Consider the following 27,863-nt stretch of genomic DNA (forward strand, 5'->3'; position numbering starts at 1 on the left):
GCATACAGACCTCGCTACCTCTACATTCATACATCTTCTCATGCACGCGCGCCGATTATTCCTACTTTTGACATGTCCATCTTCAAGTATTTGATGGACTTGATCGTGCCATGTCTTTCTCGGTCTTCCTCGTTTTCTGCATCCATCAACGTTTGCATCGTATATCCTTTTAGCCGTTCTTTTGTTGTCCATTCGCTCTACATGTCCAAACCAACGCAGCACCCCTTTCTTGATTCTGTCAATAATGCATGTCTTAACCTTACACACTTCACGAATCTTGACATTTGCGCACCTATCATATATCTTTTTACCACACATTTGCCTGAGGGATCGCATTTCGACAGCATTCAACCTACTTTCATCATCATTTTTCCTATTCCATACTTCGCTCCCATACATTAGAGTTGGCACTAGAACTCCGTTGTGAACTGCTAGTTTAGCCTCCTGCGATATGTATTTTTAAGTAAACTAATTAACTCAATTAAAATCTTCACGTATTTATCCACTTTAATTTGTTTAAAAAGACTAGATTTCTGGAAGCATCAATTAATTTTCCCATCAGCATCCATACGAAAAACGGGGCGGAAAAATAAGAGAATGGCTATTCGATCAGAGTTTATAAATAAATAAAATATAAGACAGAAACAATGTTTTAAAAAGGCTTTATAGGTATTATGTGCCTACACATTTTTGTTTTCAATTTTGGTATTGCTGTTTTGTATTTAATGTTTTATCTTATAATTATTGCGATATCATGTATTAAAAAAAAATCTAAACATTATTCTTTAAAAAAATTCTCGCTCGTTGTACTTAAAAAAGTAGTAATTATTAAGCCGATCTCGAGGTGCAATGGTCAGCGCGTTTGCTTACCATGCAAGAGGTCTCGGGTTCGATTCCCCACATGGTTGATGTGAATGATTTATTTAAAAAGGGTGTTCTTACACTTGAATATTTCATGGTCCTTGGACTGGTACCTGAAGCGTAAGACTGATCTTCATACTTTTATGTGACGAAAATGATCAAGATACTTCTATAAAAATGATTAAGATCTTCAAGCTAAATTACAAGCCATTGGTATAAGAGATCGTTTATTATAATTTTTCAGGTTTTACCTAAGTGAAAGAAAACAGTTGATTCAAATTAATAATTCCTTGTCTTCTCCAATCACTGTTACTTCTGGAGTACCTCAAGGAGCTCACCTTGCTCCATTATTATTTAATATTTTTATAAATGATATTATCAATGTTTTTTAAAATGCAAAATTCTGGGTTTTTGTTGATGATAACAAGATACTTAAACTTATTGAATCTCTCAATGATTGTCTTTTTTTTCAACATGATATTAATTGTTTTGATGAATGGTGCGACATCAATTGTCTTCAACTTAACATTGACAAATGTCAAATAATATCTTTCTCGCGACGAAAAAATCCTATACAATTCAACTACAAACTAAAAAATACTTCCCTTTCAATGGTTTTATCAATAAAAGATCTTGGCATTACTTTAAATAGTAAACTCTCCTACCGTGAACACATTGATAATATTGTAAACAAATCTCTCAAACTTCTCGGTTTTATCAATAGAATGACGACGGACTTCAAAAATATTATTACCATCAAAACTCTTTATTGTTCACTAGTTCGACCCCATCTAGAATACGCTTCTTCTATTTAGTCTGCATTCTACAGGACTTATATAGACCATCTCGAGTCTGTCCAACACCGTTTTCTAAGAAAAGTGGCATGGTTGCTTGGATTACAAAAGGGGTAATTATTCATATTTTGAAATAGAGCAATCTCTTAATCCGTCTTCATTGGAGAGACGTAGAAATGAGATGGACCTTATATGCATTTTCAAAATACTTAATGCTATAAGTGATGTCCCATCTCTGTTGCAATCAATTTATTTTCATGTTCCCAACCATGTTGACAGAAATCAAAATCTGCCATTTATTAAATCTTCCAAGAGCAACTTTTGTTTTTATGCCCCAATGTCCAGAATGTGTAGATTAGTCAATTCATCGCACGACTTGAAATTCTTCGGGATACATCTTCCGGCTTTTCGTAGATCTCTTCGCGACTAAACAGTGTGGGATGAAGTTGGATTGGCATGGTTTAGCTCGAAGTCTTATGGTTTTTGTTTTTATAAATATGTTGTTTACCATTATTGTTTTGCCCTTGTTTGTCTTTGCTACATAGTTTTATGATATTATTTTTGTTCAGCTTCTTGCATTTATGTTTCTTCATGTAACTGTTGTAATTGGCTTGGGCCGTATATATAATAAATCAATACGCTGAAATTGGTGTACCAATGCAGTGGCCCTATGCACCATTAGGTGTGGAAAAGGAATGATGATGATGAATTATTATTACACAAATAATGTTATCATATATTTTAATGTAAAGGATCTTCATCATATAAAATAAAATAATAGTAAAACAATATGTTTATGTATATATTATATGTAAATAAATCATTTAAAATAAATAAAGTGCCGTAACATTTCTAAGTCTTTTAAATGGTAAGGAGGTGGTGATTTTCTCGAATAACCCCAGAGGAATATTTTTATCTGAACTCGTAGGCCATGGGGTATATTGTATTTTCAGTGGGTCTGATGTCTCTCTCTTTCGCAAATCGGTCTTTGTTGGAATCAATGTATAGTGTACAGGTTTGCATATTTGACTATCAACTCCAGAATATTAACAAATTTTACATGTATATAATTTATTTTTACAAATGTTTTTTCACATAATGGGGAATATCAGATAGATCTTAAAAACCCAAAAAAATAAGGCATGTTTTGGGATTTTTCCTTTTATCGCCATCCGCATTCGATAGTGCAAAGGACACAGCATTAAAACACCAATTATTGCGACGTGTCTTGATCATCTTTTAGATGAAGGATATTATTATTTTAGTGATCGAAAAATTAGTGTTAATGTTTTCATAAGAAAAAGAAAAAAATTCTCTACATACATGCTTTAAGATATCATAGAATATCATTTATGGGTTATCGTCTTTGATATTTTAAATGTTTTATTAACATTTTTATCCCATTTCAAAACAGTGACAATATTAATGTCACTTGAAGTATATACATGTGTTTTCGGTTGTAACTTAAGTTTAAACGTGATCAATATATTTAAATATGCTTAAAACATCACCCCTTATCTCTGCAAAAACGTCGTGAAATAACTGATTCAATGTATCTATTAAAAATTGCCTCTGGTTTAATTGACTGTCCTAAACTACTATGCGAATTCTCTATTAATGTTCCTCCAAAAGTTCTTATGAATAACCTTCTTCTTCATATTACTCTTGTTTCATCTAAATTTAGACGAAAATCGTATTTATGGCAAGCCTACGATAATTTTAATGTAATAACAAAATCATTAAATATAAATTTATTAGCGAATAATCAGAATGACGTGCGGTGTTAGCTTTCGAAATAATTCGTCATTTTTATTTTTCTTTTGGATTTACTTTGGATTACTGTTCATTTTATGTTTGAGAATATGTTTTAACTTACAGTGATATTACTTGTGAAAACCTGTAATTGGCTTATTTTTAATTTGTTTTGTTTTACATATAAGATAAGTATTATATACTCTTAGAGTATGGCTTTTAGTTATTACACTAGAGAATAAAAAAATATATAAAAAAATATGGTATAATACACATTCATATTTATTAAAAACACAAATGTTATTACTACATAATGAAATATACTCTTGACATGAACAGTATGTTGAGTTTGTCAAAATTTTTGTAGACAAGAACTGGATTTAACCCCTGAAGAAATTATTGAAATTTACACATTACAACATGGATGGATAACATTTTAGAAAAAGAAATATACGAGTTTAGGCATTCAAAGTGTCATTAGCTTGTTTAAGTGGTCACATACAACGATTTATTTTTTCAAGATATGGACATGATTTCAATAAGTGATGAACTATGACAATTTTGACATAAAATAATAAAAAAAACATAAACATAAAAAATCAAATAATAAAAAACATAAACTTAAAAAATCTAACAATTTACTGCCAAGTAGATTTTCGTAATTTATTATCAGTGGATTTTAAAAAAAAATTATGTTAAGGAAATTGGATATTAAAAATGTTCACTAAAACACGGTGAAGTTTCTCAAAAATGTATGAAAAAAAAAAATGGTTTAAATCAAAACGAACTACTTTGAGACATCACAGGTTCACTTCAACACTTGTTAAAAATAACCAATCAATTAAAGCGATGTGATAGATATCCGGTTTCCGGGTAGCCATGTTTTTCAACGTTCAACGTGTTTTGACAGACACGGGGCTATACTTTTAGGTATCAGGAAAATTTACTGACTTTAACTCATGACGTCACGGGCAGTGTAATTTTATAATTAAAAAAAATAAATCATAGGGATGATTATACTCGTACTATTCATATAAAAATAACTAGTTTAATAGTCTATTAACAAATAATAAAAAGAACACAGAACTTCCTCACTATTGTTTTTGTATATATTTTATTATAAATGATTGAATAAATTTCATTGAAATATTTCTTAAAATTTACTTTCTTTTATTAAATTTATATATTATTTTTTTAGATTGTATAAATATTTTTTAAAATGTGACTTTACCGGGGTAACCCGTGCCGCGAACACTAAACAACATACTTTTTTATTTTCAAATAACATTTCTCTATCAATCTACGCCCAGAGGGCTTTTACATGGAATAGTAACAAATATATTAACCGAAAAGCACAATTGTAATTTGTTAACATTTCAAGGTCTATATATTGGCACGCTGATGCAACCAATTCACTGTCAACCAGATTTTCAGTTTTCAGAAGGAAAGTCTCATGTTAAGTCAATCTGTACTGCCTTCCTCAAAGATTCTAGGATTAGTTTTGTTTGTGTAATTAATGTTTTACACGTGACGTGCGTCAATCCAGAATAACAAGGCTTTAACTAATTCACGAGCACGCAAGTCACGCGGGAGTTAAAACTAAATGCTCATACTCGTTTGTCTTTAAGTTTTTTGACAGCTTCCCGAATAATGAAACCTTAAAATCAAAGAAACATGCCCTTAAACATTCCTACAAGGTCACGCGTCTTGCTATTTAAGCCAAATGTATCCTTATTAAAACACTAACTAAAGTTCATATTTTTAGTTAGAACACTCGTACGAGTATTTAAAAATGAGCTTAGTGCCTTTTAAAATGTAAAATCTCCCTTCATTCCATTGAGATATAGTATAAGGAGATAACACTCCATACAAATACGAGCTAAAAAGTCATCCCCAAAGGAAAAGGAATGACCAGCGGAGGGAGCAAATATCGTCACGTCATATCATGTTGACTATGACTAGCAAAACAAGTAGTACAGTAAAAAGTACGGACTGTTTACATCGGTCTACTGTAAGTTATATTCAGTATGTCGCTCCCTTCCGCACATGCGCCACCTTTGTTTATCGTTTCAGTATACGCCCGACTAACTAAGCAGGACAGAGACAGGAGATAGCTTACAATTACGTTGTACGTGTAATTAATACTGGTAACATATTAATAAAACATTTTTTAACATTAAAATACCTATTTTAAACAACTTTTGATTAAGATAAAAACATTACTAACCGGTGAAAGGTTATACCATTGGCTTTTCTATATTTTCCAAATTTATTTGTGCAGTATCTTAGAGTACATATAGGCACTTTAGTAATTTCGAGGAGAAAAATACGCGGGGAATGCTCGCAACAGACTAAAGTCCGTTTTATCAAACATACATAAAAAAATATATATTTCTTTAATTATCTTATATTGCAATACATAGTATTTAAACTAACATACCTATTTACATAATTTTACAGTACACATAACATTTATTTTTAAATTCATTCAAACTTTTTTCATTCTTCATACATTCAGGCATCTCTTCATACATTTTTTAATTTTTATACATTATACAATTTTAAAATTCTGTTTTTTTTAATGGCAGCCTTATTCTTTCCTTATTTTTAGTAATATAATTATGGAAATTTTTATTTAGCACTATCTTATTGATGAAGTATTTGGGTATTTGATTGTTTAAGAATTTAAATATAAAAACAAGCATATTATATATCAGTCTCTTTTTTATTGTTATCCAATTAAGATCTTCTCGCATTTTTCTATTTTATTATACCTACTTTTCTTTAGCACTATTCTCATGGCTCTGTTTTAAAGTATTTCCGATTAATTTAAATTTACGTCATTGGCAAAAACAATACTGTTGAGCAGTAATCTATATGTGAAATAATTATAGTTTTATATATAAGTTCTGCAGTTTTTCTATCCAATTTATTTCTCAATCTTTCTAGAAAGAATATTTTTTTTAAAACATGCTCAAAGTCAGCATTCATGGTTAATTTTGAGTCTAAAATTATACTTAAATACTTCATTTAATCCACTTTCTCAATAGTTTCACCATCTATAAATACATTCACCATTATACTTGGTTTTTTCTTCCTATTTCCATGTATTTCGTTTTTCCAACATTCAGTTTTAGTTTGTTGATTTTAAGCCATTTTGATATACTGTTTAAGTCGTCATTTAATTTGTTGATGGATTTTTACCCGCTATATAGATTAATGTGTCATCAGCGAATAGTTGCAATTTGCGCTGTTTTATTATTTGGGTTATGTCGATTGCCGATTGGCCGCAGCTTGGGGGACCATATTTCAAACGCTCATGTTTACTCTAGTTATATGCCTCAATGCTTTATTCAAAGTTGAATCCAGTCCTTGTCTACAAAATTCGGACAAACTCAAAATATTGTTGATAAATCAACCTGGTCCAAGAAGTAAAGAAATTGAATAAATAAAAATTTCAGGCGTTGCGTTCATAAATCTTACCTGCATAAATAAAGGTTTCAGCTCTTTAGCTTCACAAACATCTACAGATGAAAGAATTGAAGGAATATCGATGTTCAAATATATGCCGAATGGTGAATGTTACAGTGTTTAAAGTGGCCACTGAAACCAGCTCTGTAATAAGCCCTAAAGATGCATAGACTTCTATATTACATTCTCTAAAATGTTCTTCATCTCTGTTGTAATATGTTGATGATCATTCATACTAGATTGGCGCAATACATTTGAAACGGGCCCACGCATGACGGACACAATCAATCATGTTTAGAATAATAATATATCAGATACGATTCTAAGAACCTCATACAAACTTAAAATCACAGCGATAGACAAATTATAATATGTTATTCAAAATTGTATGGAGTGTAAAATACAATGACAAAACTTTGGGAATCAATAGAAACAAAAAAAGCTGTTTTTTATGTTTTTTGGTTTACACAGTGTGTAACATGTTTTAACATCCACATTTTCTCAACTCTTCCATCTGATTACCTATTTTGATGTGGGTGAGATTCATCTGGCTGAATCATTTTACTTACTAGGCAACGGCATACTCAAAATATTGTTAGTTGTAAATAATTCATTGATAGAAAAAAAGTTGTTCTAGAGCGGGTATTGAACCGTGTGAATCCGTGTGTCCGCAATGTTACCATGAGACCCGTTTCCATTGCACAACGGAACTTTCAAAATGTACAAAAGTAATGAAAATGGTTTACAATGGAACACATTTTGGACGCACGCTTTAGAACGTCACTGTTTGTAAAAAAAAATGGACTTGTCTGTCCATAAGCTAGTAAACATTTTAGGGGTAACATTGTTGAAATTCAGCAAACATAATAAGTGAAGGTTTATTTATTTAAAATTAATGAAGAATCATTTGGTTACTCAGGATTCTTTAGTTTCATTCATTACTTGAGGAAATAACCCAGACGACCTGCAATTTCATTAACACCCCGCTGTATTTCCAAATAATGAAATTATCCACAATTTCATTTAGCTATGTAGGAATGTTTTGCAATCAATCGTGTAGTCTGTTGTGGTATATTTTAGTATTTATATACCTTTAACGAAAACTGTATTTTCAAATAATCTTCACCAGGAAAATAAACGTGAAATCATTTTTTTATAATGTATTCTGCAAATACATTGCTTTATTTATTTATGAAAAAAATAATAACGCTCAAAAAGTGTACAACTTCAGAAATATTAATTTTGAACAGGTTTCGAAAGTTTAGAAAAGGGAGTTGAAATAATTTGGTATTAAATAATATGAAGAAATCTTCAAGATTTAAAAAATATTTAGTTTTTCTCCCTCAACAATAAATAATGAAGCAAATTTCTTAAAATATTCAAGTAGCTAGTACACAACAGTTAATAATCATTTGTTAATTTCTGACACTTATGCATTAAAACTGGGTTGTTTATTCTTGTAAATCTAGAAGAAATTTACACTCATGTTATTTTTATAATAGCTTATAAAAGTTGTAAACTCCAGAGATAAGTGATCACTTTCAACTAAATAATGAAAATTATTAGCCCTGCTTACAGTACGAATATTTTTCATTACATTTAAACACCTAGACATCAAAACACCATAACAATTCCCTCATCTCTGTTGAGATACCTATCTGTTCAACTACAAAATACTTTGCTTAGTCTATGTATAATAATTGCACTACTTTCGTAGTACAATCAATACACAATCGTTATTTTTTTCAATTAATTATCGTGCAAAAAAATGCTAATGACTGCATTCATACGAGTATATACGCATTTTTTGCTATTCCAATAACGTGTATTAGTAAGAAAATATGTGTGATTTTATGCATGTGTTTTACGTGGCAGTCTAGTCGTACATACATACATATCAGTGTATAGGTAGAATGTCCTGACCGCAGTCTATGCAATAGATTTAATCTGCAAATGATTAAATTCAATAGTATCGAATGCATTCCCATTTTGTCCGCCCAACCGAATGCAAAAGCTTGCTGACCTATGCAATATGACGACCGTTTTTGTCGAATGCACAATACGGCACAATGAAACAAACAATATATAACACACCTACACGAGCACGTGTTCGCGAAACACAATTATTATTATTTGTTGGCTGACCCCATTTGTTCCACGAGTGTTAATTCGGTTACATTTGTGTAGAGCTTTATGCTCCAGGATTTCAGCGAAATAACCTTTATTAAAACAATCAAAAATGTATGCGCTACCATGACATGGAAATAACTCTAAAATGTCAACACGTATCGAAACAAAGTTTGGTAATCTAACGTGATCTAACTGTTCTACATGTAAAACAGTCATGAAAAATCTTGATATAGTATGAGCCAACCTAACCTATGTTTACTACTATGACGATAATCAACGTATTTTATGACGTTCATTAAACATGTGCTCATTGTTAAGTAAATAACAGGATTTATCGATACTATTCCTGGCCGATTACTTTCCTTTCCCATCCTTCCCTTGACTCATCCTTATGGTACCTACCTAACATCAAGATAGAAGAAATTCAAAATTAGAAGATTCGGATTTAGAACAAAACAAAACAACATTTTTTACTTCACATAAATCGCAAAAAAGTGGTTGGATTCGTCGCGCGTCATTGAAATAATTGTTACATTTTATAGTGCATTTTGTCATCCAGTGGCCGAAATTGAAGAACATTCACATCATATAGTAGGTAGGTATCCATTTCATGTTCCTATCCTTTCTTCAAATATTTCCCTATCACAAAACTGAATAAAATTCGTTTTTAATTTACAGTCCACCTCTTCGTTAACACTCATCTTTCTTCATATATCATATATTTAACACCAGGAAGCTGTTTTTAACCAAATTATAACGCATCGGCATAGACTATTATGCTGAAAACTAGATTTCTCCGTTAATTTTACAGTTGTCTTTCCAAAGGTACAATTGATTCAGACAAATTCCGTTATATTATTTTTGGAGGACGAGAACTAACTTTCGGAAATCTGTCACAATAGATTTTCGCAGGTAGCAGTGACGCTAGGAGCTTATTTAGCACTGACCTCCAACTACGAGAACAAGAATTACATCCAATATTTATTTATACATTTCCATATTTCTCGATTAAAAGGTATTTCATATTTTGAGATTATTCAGAATAACTCAGGACTAAGGACTTTTAATGAATAGGTACGACTCATTCCCATATTTTCCTCCGTACAGTCCTTATTGCGATAATTTTTCTAGATAATTAAGTTTTTCAGATTTCAGGGAGATCGTTCTAGAATGTCTTTGAGTGTTTTCAGATATTTTAAACAATTTTCTTCTTTTAATTTCGAGTGTGTTTTCGAATTGAGGACTGAAATTTGAAACTGAAATTTGTTTTGCAATCTACTGAGTAAAAAACACCTTAACTACTAACTACTATACGTGTTGGCAATTTTTTCTTAGCTTTGATAATTTAATTTGCTCCACCCATGAACCAATGTTCACAAAATTTGGAAGTTACATTTCCGTAATAAAATATAACTATAAAATAAACCAAGTGGTAGTTATTGTGTCATGCCTGCATTCATTGACCGTGTGATTCTGTGTGATGTGGCGTGAAAAACAGGAAAATCGTGAAAGAATAATTCATTTAATAATCTGCATTATTTCGGCCTTACAAACTAAAGTCACAAACTTTAGTCAGGCTGTGGTTCCGTTGTACTGTCGCGACCTTAGAATCGGGATTTTCTATATTCGAACTCAGTTCTACCATGGCTCGATTCCCGTATTTAAACACATAACCATATAAATTTTGTGTTTGAAGCACTAACTTTGTGGTTATTCATTATAATAAAATTAATAAAACAACTTTGTTTTTAATCACTTTTTTTTTCCACCGTCCGTTTTCAAGGCTAAACGAGCTTCTTTCTCACTTGAAAATCTTAGAAATTAAAAAAGCTTTTTATAATACGAAAAAAATATTAAATAACCAAATAAACAATATTTCTTTTAGTCCACTCTTGTCTAGTTTCGAACGTATCATTCTCATATTACCATCATTTCAAGAAAAAAAAAGATTTATTTGTTTTATTGGCAGCATACTGATAAAATAAAATAAGAAACAATTCAATAGTTAAGTAAAATTTGAGAAAGAAGCATGTTTAGTTTTGAAACCGGTGGGTGGAAAAAAACAAAGTTGTTTTGTTTATTTTACTTTTTAAAACAACTACTTAAAAATAGCCATAAAATTTACATTTCGGTTTACCGAAATTATTACGATTTATCGTAAAAACGCAAATATGCCGTTAAAAAATAAATTTTACGGTTGCTTCATTTATTCATATCAAACTTAGTTGGGTACATTTTACATAATACCGTATTGGCCCGAATATAACGCGATGTTTTTGGCTAAAAATATTTTTGTAAAAAATACATTCACGTTATATTCGGGGTTTCGGCCGCGTCAGATGTACCAGAATTCACACTACCTACGCACTCCGCCAAGACTTTCGCCTGTTGCACGCACAATTTATGCGTAAGTCGGTAAGTGCGTTGGGAAGATCTGGAGGCAAATGAGGCGTCATATATTTTCATATATTTTTAATAATTCAATTTACCTAACTATTTTTTATTTATGTTGAAATTTTTCCTTTCATTTCTGCTCCAAATACATATGTTGCATTATATTCGAGGTCGCGTTATATTCGGACTGATACGGTATATTCATGAACTTATAATGGATTTTAGGCTGTGCCTGTGTCATAATAATTTATTTGGAAAAAAAAAATAAGAGAAATAATAACATATTATACAATGACAATGTTCATAACAACAGACCAAAATATAACATTGAATGCTTAAAAATATATATAAAATAGAAATTATACAAAGTTACAAACATTAGGTGCCTAATGTATTTTTGATAAACTTTTTCAATGCTCATTTCGCCCTTAATCATTATTTTCAAAGGGGAGTTTTCCGTATTACCACCGGGAAATTAAAATATGCCTTTTGTCAGAAACATATCCCTATTTCACGTACGTATCATTTAAAAATAACATATAAGAAATGTATGTATATAAAGTACAAATTATGATTTTTTTGGAAAAAAGGTGTATGTGATCTAATGTCGAATGCGTAAATTTAAGCAAATTAACTTTCTTTGGGCCTTACTCATAAACTTGCCTTTAAGTTACACTGAAGTGTAAAGTATTATTCGGAAGAAAATACCATCCTTATTATAGTGATAGAATAATTTATTTTGGTTAGTTAAATAAAATACCACATTTTATACAAATTATGCTACGACTTTTTCGTTTTTTTTTTAAATATATTTAACCCGTATATTATGCAAATACATTACTCTTTGAAAATCGTGTTTTGATTAATTTACCGTAAATCATTTTTAAACTTCTGTGTAATTCTATATTTGAGTATATGCATATGTCACCGCCACTCAATTGGACGGCTAGACTGTTTATTAAATACCGGCATCCAATTGAACGGCTAGGCCGTTCGTTCATTGAATGAATTAAAATAGCTCAACGTTCAACGTGTTGGTTGGTTGAAAGCTAGCCTTTTGGAAACGGATAAACCAAAAGCCGCCGGGTTAGGTTAGGATAGGTAGAGTAAAGTTAAAAAATGTTTATTACTAAACTTAACCTCACCTAATTTTAAATAACAAAATAAATTTAAAAAGAAATTAATTATTATTGTTGTGTTAAAATTAAACAGACTAAGCGACGTAAAGCACTTTTGTTAAACGTTGCTATCAAAATTTTGGCTAAGCGTCTGTTAACCATCCATTTGAATGCCGGCATTTAATGAACAGTCTAGCCGTCCAATTGAATGGCTGATTTAAGCGTTTGGCGGTGACATATAAGTACATAATATCTTTTTAAACTGGTTCTGTAAATGTTAGTTTTTTATTAACAGACTTGTAAGACGCGTTTTGGTGTGATCGGCGAATTTTCAAGATTATTCCAAAGCTAAGATGTCGGAGCGCCCGCTCACGCCTCGCTCGCGACTTTTTGAAAAACAACCGGACCGCATTGATGCACCGGCCATGGTATTCCTTTTTTTCCTGCTCCCAAATATGAAGGGGGACTGTGAAAGGACGACGTTTCGTGAACGTAGAGGAGATAAAGACCGAATCCTTGACGGAACTAAAGGCCATACAAGGCCATACATGGCAGTACTTGCCAGAAACTCTGGGCATAGGTGATGGTGAATAATGACTACTTTGAAGAGTACAATATACTAGTAAATAAAGAAAAATCTATTCGGAATACCTATTTAATTTTTATTTGTTGAATCATGTGTTTGTCACAAAATAACGTATGGTGACGAGGGGTGTAAGGAAGAAAATAATCTAGAATACACCCTTCTCAACCCCTATCTTTACATTGAACAAGTACCAAGTACCAATATAAATCCCTGGCAGATTTAAGCATTTATTGGCCGGCCTATGGGGCGAAATCAATTGGGCCTTCCCTGATTTATTTTTTTGCGTGATTTATACGTACCTACAAACTGGTTTTCCCTTTTTTTTTTTTTTTATATTTGAAATTAATTTATAAACCCTCGCGGATTACATTTATTGAACAAAATATTTTTTTCTTTTTCAGACCCATATTCTATTGTTAATTATATTTTGAACTTATTTTGTAGTGTTTGCCTTTTGTTTAGTTTTGTCTGGTAGTTTATTCTATAATTCCAGTCCCTGATTTATTAGTCTCGAGTGTCCTTGTCTTGTTTTAAAATGTTGTATGTGATTATTATTTAATTTATTGTCCTGGCTTTAATTTTATTTGGTTGTATTTTATATCAAGTGTACCTGTATGTATTAGGAAGAAATGTATTTACCATTGTTAAACAAACTAAATAAGTCCGTAAATAAATAAATATTGTTCTTATATTCTCGTATTGTGTCTGCGTTTACCGAATACATTTTTTTTTTAAGTTTTAGTTCTTTGTCTACAACTACATCAGAAGTTAATTTATGAATATTTTTTAAGGATACTAGGTAATTACATTTAATTGTTTAGATTGTTTAAAGAGTCATATAACTTACTCAAATATTTTGTCTGTCTTAGTAATCTGTTTATGTCATTTTGGTTTCCTGTTTCCCATGGTTGTTGCATATAACATATTTTAGATTTTACATGGGATTCATACATTAGATTTTTTCCGTTTTTGGAACAAAATCTCAACCATAAATTATTTTTAAAAAAGTAAAGGTTCTAATGGTACTAACCATGTCAAAGCGGATGAAGACTACAATTCCGGGTGTGAAATAGAACCAGAACCCTGGACGAGCGTTTTCGACTCGATGGCTACCTCAGGTAAAAATCATGAAAAAGAAAATCGAGTGGGGATAAGTCGACCTCGTAATGTAGCGTATTCGCCTAACATACTTGAGGTCCCGGGTTCGATTTCTGGCAAGGTCGGCACGAGACATTTGTTTAAACGGAAATTTGAAATATTAAAAAAAATATTTAGTGAAAAATAAATATTCGCGTTCCTATGATTTACCCAAATATTTCATTTTGAGGGCCATTTTCAACGAGTTTTAAATAACTCACTATTAAAAAATTGAAATCAAGTTGGGGTAGTGGGATTCGAACCACGGACCTTTGAGCAGCGAGTCCGAGACACTAGCCACGGGACCACAACCCGACTCAAATTTCACGACATGTAACAAAAATTATCCAAATACGCTGCGATTGGAGCGACAAAACAGTGCCCTATGCACCGCTGGGTGCGGATAGGGAAATGATAACGATACTAATTTTGACGAAAATAACAACAGAGACGGAGAACACTTTTAGGGCTTCTAGGAAAATATCACATACTACGAATACCGATAAAAATATATTAAATGGATTTAGAATAATCAATTGTTTTTTCAAAATCAATATAAGTATTACAGAGAAATGTTTTCATACATAAATGTAAAAAAGAAATTTAATAAAAATACGTTCGTAGAAAAACGCGACGTGTTTGGCCTTGGTTGTTGTGATGTCAAGATTCGTGATATTGTTTTACACAAATTTCAACGGCCACAAACAAATAAACATGAATCGTGACGTATTAGAGGCGTGGCGAATGGAGTCACCGTTTTTGCGGGAATTCAAAATTACAAATTTAAAAATATTTTTTGTGCTAATAATTAGCAAAAAAAATTTTTTTGTTGGACAGTATATCATAGACTTTATTACTTTAAAAATGTTTTTAAAAAAGGTGATATTTCCCTGTTTCAATTTAATTTAACTCTACTACTTTCATTGCCCCTTTTACCATGGGTTTGGCAAATTATATGGAGGGCTTTTGTCGAATTTGGACATTCTTCCTAATGTTCATATTGCAAACGCGGCATTGACTATTTGAGCACCCATATTTTTTTTAATAATTTTTAGGTAGAATTGCGAATGGAACACACTAGTGGAAAGTGATCACTTAAACCAACCAATGACAAACCACAAGCCTATCTCAAAAATGTTCTCAAACTCATGAATTTTTTAATTAAAAAAAAAAACATCTTTTTGGTGGTATTGTTTTTTAATATAAAACATTTTTTATTCAATCACATATTTGAAAAGCGCAAATCACGTTTTAAAAACAATTCAATGGAATATAATCCCCATAACAATATCAGTACAAAATGTGTAGGTAAGTTCATGCGTTTAAAATCAACAAAGAAAGAATCCACAAATAAATTGGTTTCTAACAGTAAAGCAGAAAATAAACTATATTGTAGCAATTATTATTCATAAAACAAATAAGGGGATAAATAAAATAAAAAATATGATCAAATTAAACTACCAAACTAGAGATAAAAAGAGATAAGATTACCAATGAGGAGAATAACAGTCCCAAAACCTTTGACATATATATATATATTTTTTTTAAGTAGTAACACGAAAATGTACCCAAAGTTACTAAGTTTGTTTATTTATACCAGGGCTGCATTTAATTATCATGTATATGCTCCCAACAATTAGAGGGTACTCATTTGTGGTACATAAAACAACAATCAACATTAGTTTTTGGTGGATCCCAGTCAGATTTTTTTCCTTACTTTTCTTGTAATTTTGACCCGTTTATTTATTTTCACTGGATTTCGGGAAATGCAAAGTTATATTTTAAAATTATATTTCTATCAGTGCATCCCTTAAACTAAGAGCTTTGCAATTGCGCCGCTTAACGTAGTTTGAAGTTAACAAAAAATCATATTTGTTTAATTGTTTTACGCTTTGTTAATCACTCGTAAACAAATGAAAAGTTACACAATCCTTTTTACAATGTTTATCTGAAAGGTTTTTATACGCTTTCATGACACAAGCGGGCATTTTGGTTTCGATTCTAAACGTCTCGCCTGGCTGGCGGTCGAAGAACGACTAAATACGCATCGGGCATGACTGAGCGTTTGGGCACCAGTTAAGTGACTCAGGGGCATGTCTGTGTGTATTAATATGTCCAATGCCCAAAACCACTTGAACAAGGGATTAGAATTGTACAATGAGAGTTACCTGAAGAAATAAAAGAATTTGAAGTGTTGAAATATTTCAAATTTACTTGAAAAAATAAATCTTCATAAATTTTTATATGAAATTGTAATGTTGTTAAAAGTTTATACTAGTTTTTAGATGTTATGAACTAACTTAATAAAGCAGTAATAAAATAAAAAAACAATTAATTCATAATCTTTGAGTTCAATACTTTTCATTTTAAATAGTAATAAATCACCCACCCAACATTTATTATCATCTGCAGTAGAGAAATAGAATAAAAAAACATTTTAAACATAGTATATAAAATCAAATCTATAAAAAACAATAAATTCGATGTTGAAACAACTTGTAAAAAAATATTAAAATATGTTAAAATTGTTGGTTCATTTTTGCCACACTTAAAAGTTAAGACATACTGGTAACAATAGTTATGACTGACATATAAATTACATTATAAAATTAAGTTAGGTATATGGGTAGATTTGTTATTTCAAAAAATATATATGTTATTCAAGTTGAACTGACTAAACTATTGTTTTTTTATTTTAAAGCATCATTGAAATTCCATAAGCAACAAATTTACTTCTTAAACGTAAAGAAAAGATAGGATGAGATTATTTTTTTAAATCAGTTTTTTTTTAAATTACATAAACACATTTGACAATAATCTAACAAATATCCCCAATGGAATTTAGTTTATAATTTAATTAATGTTTTTTCAAAGGCATCCAAATATTTTTTTTTCAAAAGAATTCTCTTAATTTAAAATCAAAGTTTCATCAGCAGATTACTAATTCCCATATATTTACTTAATGATAGTAAATAATTATAATAAAAAATATATTTTTTAAATAAATGCTGTGGCATCACATACATTCCACATTTACACCAAAGCGAGGTATGTTTTGTATTCATAAATTGTAGTTAATTTAGAGAACCCAGAATTTCACCCATACACAAAATGGAGTCAAGTTGGCATTTTCAAATCATTTAAAAAATTTACTACAGGAGGAATGGCATATAATCCAAAAGAACAATAAAAAACAAGAATACCTATGTTCTTTTGACGTAATTGTAATTTTTTTATTTGGCTGTGTATATGACACGGGTATATTGGTAACATACAATGTAGAAAACCTGGTTTTTTATGCTACAAACGTATATTATAACAGAAGTAGACAGGTACTTAAAAGTACCAAGCCGCCGATTATACATACAAACCAAAAACTACCTTAAAACCAATATCACTCGAGGGTTTTGTGTTTTGACAAACAACCTTAAATAACAGGTATACTTTTTTCGAAACGAAATATACGCATTCATTAAAAATCAATCATTACAACAAATATGTATAAGGATTCCAATGAATGCATATAACAATAATTTAATTGAATGATTATAAATTCCGAATTTTGAGTATTCACTAACAAAAATACATACTGCTAAAATAAATGCCTTTAAGACCAGTTTTTTTTAAATATAAAATCAGCAAGGATAATGTTTGTTTGAAAATATGCAAGCAAAGTAAAAACACACAGATAAAAGAGATAAAAATATATATATGATGCCATATTTTAGTCCTTCTTTTTACTGGGGTTTTAGGCTTCATTGAATCCTTCTAGAATCCATTATTAACTCTATTGAAACAACCCAATAAAATACCATCCGCATTTGAATGGACGTAAAAATATATGAAAAATTAAAGAAATAGAGATACTGCAAGACTACTGCGCAGTATTACAAATTAAACCAAAAAAAAAAAACAAAAGAAAAACTAAAACTAATCTAAAGTGACATTATAGATTTTAAATCTATTTTGTAGTCCACTTTGATAAAATCCACTCAGAATTAATATTCTCCTTATATAATAGTTTCAAGCTTTCCACAAGAGATTTTGAAAACTTGGGAATTTAAGTATTTGTTAGAATTAACAGGATAAAAATTACAAAGGAAAATAGTGAAACACATTTTTGGTTACAATTCAATACTGACTTAGATCATTTTAAGAATATCAGAATATTGCTATGGGCCTACATAGAATTAAAAAAAGCAAATATCACAATGTAGATTCTAACTAGAAATGTGTTTTTTTCCATTAAAAAGATTAATGGGTAAAATTGGGTCGACAACTATACTTACTAATAACACTTTAATATCACCAATTGACACAAGATCCTCTAAAATGCTGTTTGTAGTTAGGTAAGGGCCAGCGATAAAATTCATATTCATTATATTTCCATAGTTTCCAGAACAAAAAAAACATTTTTAACAGTGCATGGTTTTCTAAAAATATTAGGTACATTAGTTGTAAACAGAGCCGGAGCTACCACAAGTTCAGTCGGCACAAAGAACCTGACACTCACTTACAAGGGAGGGGAGAATAATATGCTCATATTAATTTACAAACCCGAATACTCCCGTCCCTCTTCAGAAAGTGATGGGGCACTAGCGCCTCTTAGATCCGGCGCTAGTTGTAAATGTTCATTTTAATACTCATTAATAGATGTATCACAGTCTGCAATGCTGGTATCTGCTATACTATCATCCATAAAGCAGACTGCGGAATCTGTGGAACTGTTGGCTATTTCTACGTCTTTTTTAACATTCATTGGGCTATCAGTCTCACCAACTCTCCCCACTTTAGGTAAATCAATGTCTTCCACTTCTTTGGCCTTCCTCTTGGCCTTGTTAGCAGTGAACACTATGGGGGCATCACTTTTGTTCGATGCGAAGGAATTATTTAACGAGGAACAGGAAGATGTGCTGGAAAAGGAACGTACTCGTCTCCGTATATAAATATCAGTCTTCTTTACTTTTTCGGACATCTTGTTTTCAAAGTCTTCTATATATTTTGCTTGGTTTATGTAGTCACTCGGTCTCTGCTCCATGTACTTTTCATTAACAGCAATGTCTAAATAGATACAATGTTAATTGTTAAAAATCGAACTATTTTTGTTTTAAATTCTATCTCTAACGTCAAAAAGGAAAGCTATTTCATTTTCACTCACAAAAACACGATACCATAATTTTTTCACACAATTCACATTTAATTTTTGTGTTGTTAGAATACATAAAGAGAAAAATAAACAGTCGATTGATATTTCTTATTGAAAAATAAATATTTAATGCAGTTCATTGAAAAATCTAACACTAAATGAATCTAATGTAAAATAGTGAACAAATAACAGAACTATGAATTTCTAATTTACAAAAGGTGTTAAAAAAACAACAATAACCTAATTTCTGTTTTACATGTAAATTTAAGGTTTTCTAAACAAACTTTGCGTGCATTTTCTGTACATTTATTGAAAACTTTGGCATTGATCATTTTGTCAAATAAGCTAGAAAAAATTTGTTTGTAATTTTTTTCAATAAAAACAATTTGAATTTACAAAGAAATATACATGTGCTTTTTTTTATTTTTAATTTAAGTTATGGCGGAGTGGTAAACAATTGAATGACAAGCCTAACAAGCCCTAAATATGATTGAGATAATTACAATGAGGAACTTTAGAAATAGTAAAATTTAGAGCTTTAAATTAAACGGCAAGGTTTCTTGAAAATGTACCAAAAATATTCTAAAATATTTTAATGAAAACGAACTACTTTGAACGCCATCACTAGTTCATGTGACTCGACCAATGATAAGAGAGCTGTGAAAGATTTCCAATTAACGATACGTCAACGGACCAATCGGAAGAATGAACCGAGAAGAAGCGGAAGAAAACCTGAGACCTCACATGCGGATTAATTTCAGAAATACAAAACTTTAAAAATACATTGCGCTGATAATAGGATAAATAAATCAAAAATGGGCTCAGTTTAATAGACTATTAGTAAATTTTTAAAAAGCCACTGAACATCCTTATTATGAAAAATTTATAGTTTGTATTTTGTATAACAGCAAACCATTTTTATATTGGAAATAAGGCCAGAAAAACAGTGACAAAAAATTGTTTTAGATTGTTATTCCAGAGTTTTTAGCACTTCTTGTCGATGTTCAGACAACATTGCAGCATCCATCAACTGTGGAATTTTAAAAGCTTCCCCGATAAGTTGTCTATTTTCATATCTGAGATAGTTTTATTGAGAAATGACAATTTACTAACCTGATCCCAGTAATTCGTTTACCATAAAGGGAAAGAGCCAAACAACTAAAGGAGTTTGGCCTTTAACATAATGCGCTTCTTTATGGTAGAATAGCAGACCGTCTACCGGTGGAGTGTTATCAGGATAATATGGCCAAATACTTAAAAGGCGGCTCAGATTTTCCCTGCTGCAGTCCAATTTCGGTATAAGTTGTATTTTGTAATTGTTAAATTTTGATATGGTACCAAGTTGAGGACATTCTTCAAATTTGGATTTCAGCCAATATTCCCTCAACTGCATCTAAAATTAAAAATTGCAATCTAAATACAGTCAAACTTGGTTATTACGAGGAAGACTGGACCGACTGAAATGGCTCGCTATAAGCATTACTCGTTATACCAGAAAAAGGTTTTTTAAATACAATTGCCATTGCAGTTTGTCACTATTGAAATTTATAATAAATGCTAACAAACATACCACTTTCTAAATTTCAAATTCAGATAAATAAACATTAGTATTTTATCACAATGTTGACAATGTGATAAGGACAGAATTAATTTTTTACACACTTCAACATATTTTACAAATAATTGCCACTTTTTCACAAAATGAAACACTTCGGCTTGTTTATGGTCATATTTACAATTCAAGGGTTAGGACTAGTAATATTCATTATGCATTGATCATAGAACATAAAAATAATTAAAAAAACATTATAAAAACTCCCGAAACAAGGATGTTATTCATAAACTACCAAAGAAGTTGCCAATTCTAAAAAGATGCCGAGCCTGTGCTTATTAACTTCACAAAGCTTGGATTTTTTACATGCAATTTCAACCACATGCGTGATACTTTCTCAATGTTGTCAGCGTAAACACCAATCAGGTACTTAGACACTTACATAGTGTCATAAAAGTAAATCAATCGCAACGCCCAGCGGAATCGGTAATAAATTAGTCCCCTGTTTTGATTTTATTACTTAGGTTCTTGTGTTATGTTTTTAAACAATTGAAGCGTTTTTGCTCAACTGTTAACAATGTTTTTGTTCGGTATGATGTCCGAGAAGAAGCTCATTATAAAAGGGAATAAATGTATGGAAAATATCAAAAACTCAAATGTCAACTAACGTTTCCTCATTATATCCGAGATCTCGCTATTTCCGTGATTGTTATAACCAAGTTCAAAAATGTATTTTTTAGTGGGATTTTCTTCAATGAACTTGATATTTTAGAACTGACTTAAAAACACTGCAATTTTAAATCTCTTCCACTTGTTAAAAATGAATTTGAGTTGATTGAAGAATCTGTGCATTACGAAACTATATAGCAATACTTTAAACGAGTCCAATTAGTCGCATGGTTGGCATAATGTTGTGTTGGAGACGACTGCTGCGAGTACATTGGTCAGCACAGAACTAACGAGTCGATACTGAATGAACTCGGTGTCAACCACATGTTTATCCGCATAATGCGAGCGGCGCACCCTCCGTTTCATTGGGCAGGCGCATTGTGTGAGCGGGGCCGGACACCCTGGATTGACATATCATGCTTGGAACAGTTGATGGTAGACAAGTAAGGGGACGTTTACAATGAGGTGGACAGATGTAATCAAGAGAAGCACAGGTGCCACACTATAGGAGTCCACGAGAATGGCGGAGGACCGAGGACAGGGCAGACTCATCCGGGAGCGTGGTGGTCACGATCCTCATAACCGGGGAACCGACCAGGAAGGAAATTGTATAGCAAACTATTTTATTTTTAAAATTTAAAATGCTGTTTTTTTCATTCATGTTTGTGATTGGTCAACTTAAACCGAATGGTGATGATGTGTACTTACTTCACAATCATTCAGAGGGAAAAGGCCCCAAGCAAGTATATCGAGGACAAATAATTGTTTCAATTTGTCATTCATTATACAATCTACAACGCAGTACTGTTCATATTTGAAGTCTTTTTTTGATCCTCCAGGTAACAATGATGAAAATTCTTTGTAGAAGTGACCAGTCTTTGAATACGCCACAGTTTTACTCTGTAAACAAAAATACTAAATTAATGTGTAGGAAGAACATCAGGCGACAAGTTGTAGGTTAGAATGGTAAACTTTGAAGGTGGCATAATCGATTAACAAATAATGTGACCAAATAATTCGTAACAATGAGATTATCTGATTGATCGACTAATAAATAATCGGTTATGGTCAGAAACAAAAATAATAGGGTTGTTGTCCCGTGGATAGTGTTGCAGACTTATGGACCAGAGGTCTAAGGTTTGAACCCCACTCTACCCCAACTTAATTTCCATTTATCTAGTGTAGTTAATAATGAGTTATTTACAACTCGTTGAAAATGGCCCTGAAATTGAAATATTTGGGTAAATTATAAGAACGTAAATATTTAATTTTAAAAAATTACTTTGGAAGAAATGGTTTTAGATAAACATTACTGCACTGTTAATTACCTTAATGATTCGTTCTATACCCAAAAGCTAACATAAAGGTGAACAATGATTTCGGCCATAACCGTACATGTTACTATCATTATCACTCCTTTCCCGCACTTAATAGTGTAAAAGGCACAGCATTGGTATGCCAATAGCAGCATATCTTGATCATTTTTCTTGCATGAAAGTAAAATTATCAATCTTACGCTTAAGGTGCCAGTTCAGAAACTATGAAATATTCTTGTTTAACCCGGGGGGCTAATTTTTAGGGGGGCTACCCATACGAACTTACGTGATACGTCCCCGATATCATCGCCCAAACGCAACAAGCTGTATCCCGTACGTCCAGATAGAAAAAAGTATACCCGCAACAACAGAAATGTTCGTGATACGTCAAAGTCCTACTCGCTCTACGCATACAAATATGTTATAAAAATAAATATGTATAAAAAGTCAGTATCCATATTATGCGTATAAAACACATTTTAATAATATGGCACAAGTACCTTTGAAAAATCGTTAGCATAGTACATTTTAAATTATTTTTATAAAGATGATTTTAATTCACTGAGACTCATAAAAACATGTGAAAATTATAATGTATGAAAATGATATTTACCCCAGAGGCCACTACAAGAACTCGAGTTCCCTTCGGACAAGCTAAAAAAAGCCAATTCTGCTGCAAGTCTTCAGGTACATTGATCATCCATTCAGACAGCATCAAAGTATCAGCATAAAATGGTTTCTTTTTGTGGAAACCAGGGACAAAAACTTTTGGCTTGTATGTCTGAAAATAGAGACATGAAAAGATTTATGTAAAATTATTCGCCTCTTAAACCTACCAATGACAGTTCATAAGCCCTGTAAATGCCTAGACTTGCATATTCCCCTCCTGCGAATGTTTAACAGAAATTGAACGTTGAATAACAAAAATAAAAAGGGATTTTCTTCTTCTTCTTTTTTTTGGCCTTTTCACCTCTCAACTCGGGTGTTCTGGCCAGTGTCCAATTTTTTGGTTTTTTTCTTACATATCAATAGATGGATCAATAGTTGATGAAAAGTAAAAATGTACATACATATACATACAAAATGTACAAAATGTACAAATGTACATACATATACATACAAAATGTACATAAAATAATGTACAAACATCGTGCAAGTTTCAGTAATTTTCATTGGTAGTTTACTTGCAGGATTTTATTTTTATTATTACTTAAAACTATGCACAAAATTTTTCCTCACCGGTTTTGATTTCTTTTCATTTCCTCTTTGTTCCAAATCAGCTTCCCTAATTAAGTCCAGTATTCCTCTAGAAGCATTTACTTGGGAATCCCTTTTCCTGAAATAGAAAAAATAATATAATTTACATTTTTTTTTTTGTTGGATTATTAAAAATAAATACACAATATAATTAATACGCCCAATAATTAATTGACTATGAAACAATAGTATATGTATATATGTACTGGAAATGTAAAATATAATAACTTTTGCAAGGATGTGACGTAATATAATATAATTTAACCCTAATTTGCACACGATGGTGCATAGGACACGGCATTGATTAAATAAATGCAGCGCATCTCAACTATCTGTTACAGGAAAGTAAATCAGAAAATATATCAGGCCTACGCTCCAGGTGCAATTTCAAGGACAGTGAAATATCGCAATGTAACATCAACTTATAAACAAATATTTCTTGTTGACCTTCCCAGAAACCAAACCCAGGACCTCAAGCATGGTAAGCAAACGTCCCAACCACTACACTACGAGGTGGACACTTTGCCACTCGATTTCCTTTTTAAGGATTTAGCCATCGAGTCAAAACCACCCGTCCAGGATTCTGTTTCTATTTCACACACAGAACTGTATTCTTCATCCGCTCGGAAACATACTATAATAACAGTGTACAAAAATATACAAACAAAAACAACATGATCTTTATAAATCCAATCTCCATAAAATAGCAATTTTTTTTTCCCTATGTGCACCTAATGGTGCATAGGGCAATGCATTGGTACACCAATCGCCGCGTATCTTGATCATTTTTGTTACATGAAGGTAAGATGATCAGTCTTACGCTTCAGGTACCAGTCCAGGGACTATGAAATATTCTAGTGTGAAAAAACCCTTTTGAATAAATGTCGAGAATCAAACCCGAGACCTCTTGCATAGCAAGCTAACGCGCTGACCATTACACCACGAGGTCGACAAAATGGCATTAGCGGCATCTAAAAACTTTAAGAAAACTGTATTATTTGAGCAAACAATTTATATTTACATTGTTTTAACAACAAAATAATAGATCATCATCATCATATATATATGTAAATATTTGCCGCTTAAAAAAAATTATACCGTCAATTCTTAAATGTTTAAAGCATGGGCAGGAATAGGCTGGAGAGCATGTGTAAAGATCAAATCTCCCCAGCGATTGCAGAGTCAAGAAAAAGAAGAAGTATTTCTTCATTTTATCTGTAGTAGGTGGGTTGGCATTTGAATAACTGACTTTAAATTAAAAATAAATATTTTAGAGAAGAACATCAATGACAAAAATTGTGCTCTACAAATTTAGTAAATGATTGAGAATCAAGATGCAACTGCAGTTCCAAATCGGAGGGCTGGTAGGGGAAAAAGAGGAAGAAACAATATATGACTGCTGTAATTTCTACAAGTACAAAGCAAACTATACAAAATATTGCAACGTAAAGCTAATACACAAAAACTGGATAATAAATTTGAGTGTTTGTATATTAGCATTCACACTTTATACAATGACAGTTATTTTGTGTAGTTTATTTATTTATTATTAATTAATGGAATATCCATTATTTGTGATAATCTGGATACATATTACAAAGCCAAAATTACAAATATAAGAGACAAAACAAAAAGCAACAGAGTTTTGTCAAAACATCCAATGACAAAGACGAGATCAGGATTATTTATTAAGTGCTCGTTCAAATCATGGTAGACTTAGGCTGAAAAAATCTAGATATTGTCTTAGGTTTACAATACAACAAAAATAAGACATTGGTGCATCCAACCCATAGTTTGTTCTTTAAGGAACAACATTGCATTGTTTCTCAACTTACGGATCAGAACATTGAACTTTATTTGTCCAAGTACCTAGTAATGGTGCATAAAATATACCATTTAATATGCTGAATTTATAAATAGAGTTGATGTTAGTTCTGTTTTCGTAGACTCGAAATATACAAGAAGTTTTAGTGATTTATTTACCATACTATCTATAAGTAAGCTCGTTATAAGTCAGTTTGTAGTCCGTCAAAACTCCTAGATCTCTAATGCACTTAACTACATCCAGTTTAGAGTTGTCTATTAGGTACTCAAAAGTTTATTTTTTGCTCTATGAAAAGACACTATTTTGCAATATTTAAGAGTTGATGTCTGATTAAAGAAGAAAACAGTATTGTAAGATTTTGATTATATTATGAATTTTGTTATCGTCAGCAAAACAGCCAAAAAGTAACAGGTAGTAAATTATTTTTTAACATTATGAATTATCGCACTTTGTAAGTAAACGTTTATTAAGCTTCTTGATTTATAATATCCTATATCTACCCCCATAGCTCATACATGAACTACTTACTAATAAAATGCTGTATAGAAACCAGGCATAAACATTCACTTAAACCTGTTAAACTTTCTTGAACTCTAGCTACTTTAAAGAATTAAGGCATTTAAAAAATCAATGATTTTGACTAACTGATGACGATTGAACTAACATGAAATTAAGAATTTATTTTATTTTTAAATATAAAAAAATTGTTGTAAATGATTAACTAAAAACTATTAAAACATTTGTAGTTTAGAGAAAGTACAGCTAAATGTAAGGAACGTATTGTAAAGATGAAGAGTATAAAGAGGGATGTATTATTATTTCATTTAAATCTTAAATAGATAAGCAAGTAATGCCATTTTCTGAAAATGTTTTCATTAGAAAAAGTATCCAAAGTTCAAGTGTGATTTGAATGGATTAAACTTAGTACAGTATTTTAAAAAAAGTACTTAATCAATGAATTTGATTTGCACATTTTTTTTTTACTACAATACCTTCATACCCACTTGAGTCAATTATGTTCATCAAAACTTTATAATACAAATAATAAATTGGGGAGGGGGTAATCAAACGTTTTGAACCAAGCCAAATACACAGCTAAATGTATAATTCTACCAAAAACAGGCCCTAGTTTCTAATAGATACATAAATATGACCAAAAAAAAAACATAAACCGTAAATTTTATTAATTTGTATTTAAAACCATTTAAAGTATGACACTGTTTAAGATAAATAATATTTGCACAATATTTCTTACTCTTTTTGCGCTTTTAACAAATCAGCTCTCCTTTTTTCTTGAGTAAATCTTGGATCTCCGCGCGATTTGTAGTAAGCAGAGTGGTTAGGAACATCCTTTTTTGTAGACAAAGTAGTTGAAAATGAATTGAGTAAGTCCTCCATGATTGTCCTTTACTACGAATCCGAATTATAAAACAAATATGTGCACTATTTACAGCACGCAAATTCAAAAGACCGGTCTCGTTTTTGACTTTGACAATTTGGTAAAAATAAGGTGTTGCCTGATGTCGTGTTGACGGTTCACGGTTTTTAATTTACGCTGCGCGCTTTCTAAGAACTTTATAAAATACGGGGTATGTAGATAAACTATACATAATTTTACGTTGCAGATAATCATCATTTATATATTAGCTATTTAAAATAGATAAACATTTATTATAAAAATAAAAATGAAAATACTTATCATATTTTTGTACCTTTGCAGGCCTAAATGTCTTTGTAAAGTAAACATGTAATCATTTATATAAAAAAGTCTAGATTCTGTTTGATATTTTTTTTCGTTTTCATTAATAAAAACAAGTTAAAACTTGTAAAAAAAGTTGAAAGCTTACGTTAAATG

General features: G+C 31.2%; 1 protein-coding gene across 1 annotated transcript; it reads right to left on the reverse strand.

The window, feature by feature from the left end:
* Positions 1-17,860: 17,860 nt before the first annotated feature.
* Snup (snurportin-1) lies at positions 17,861-27,514 on the reverse strand. Its single transcript, XM_088230706.1, has 6 exons — positions 27,264-27,514; positions 24,166-24,262; positions 23,540-23,707; positions 22,319-22,510; positions 20,503-20,782; positions 17,861-19,304 (listed from the first exon to the last, which is right to left on the reverse strand). Exons 1-6 carry the CDS (start codon positions 27,404-27,406, stop codon positions 18,880-18,882), a joined length of 1,305 nt encoding a protein of 434 aa, XP_088086832.1. The 5' UTR covers positions 27,407-27,514; the 3' UTR covers positions 17,861-18,879.
* Positions 27,515-27,863: the final 349 nt, after the last annotated feature.

The sequence above is a fragment of the Micrasema longulum genome, unplaced genomic scaffold (assembly GCF_059751315.1).
Source record: "Micrasema longulum isolate JH-2025_06_02 unplaced genomic scaffold, ASM5975131v1 h1tg000810l, whole genome shotgun sequence".
Lineage (NCBI taxonomy): Eukaryota > Metazoa > Arthropoda > Insecta > Trichoptera > Brachycentridae > Micrasema > Micrasema longulum.

Excerpts from the sequence above, each read along its gene's own strand:
- Snup (XM_088230706.1), bottom strand. The coding sequence starts at position 27,406 with ATGGAGGACTTACTCAATTCATTTTCAACTACTTTGTCTACAAAAAAG. Across the intron at positions 20,783-22,318 it reads TCCCTCTGAATGATTGTGAA|ATGCAGTTGAGGGAATATTG; the intron begins GTAAGTACACAT and ends TTTTAATTTTAG. Across the intron at positions 19,305-20,502 it reads AAACGAATTACTGGGATCAG|ACATTGCTGTTAATGAAAAG; the intron begins GTTAGTAAATTG and ends GTATCTATTTAG.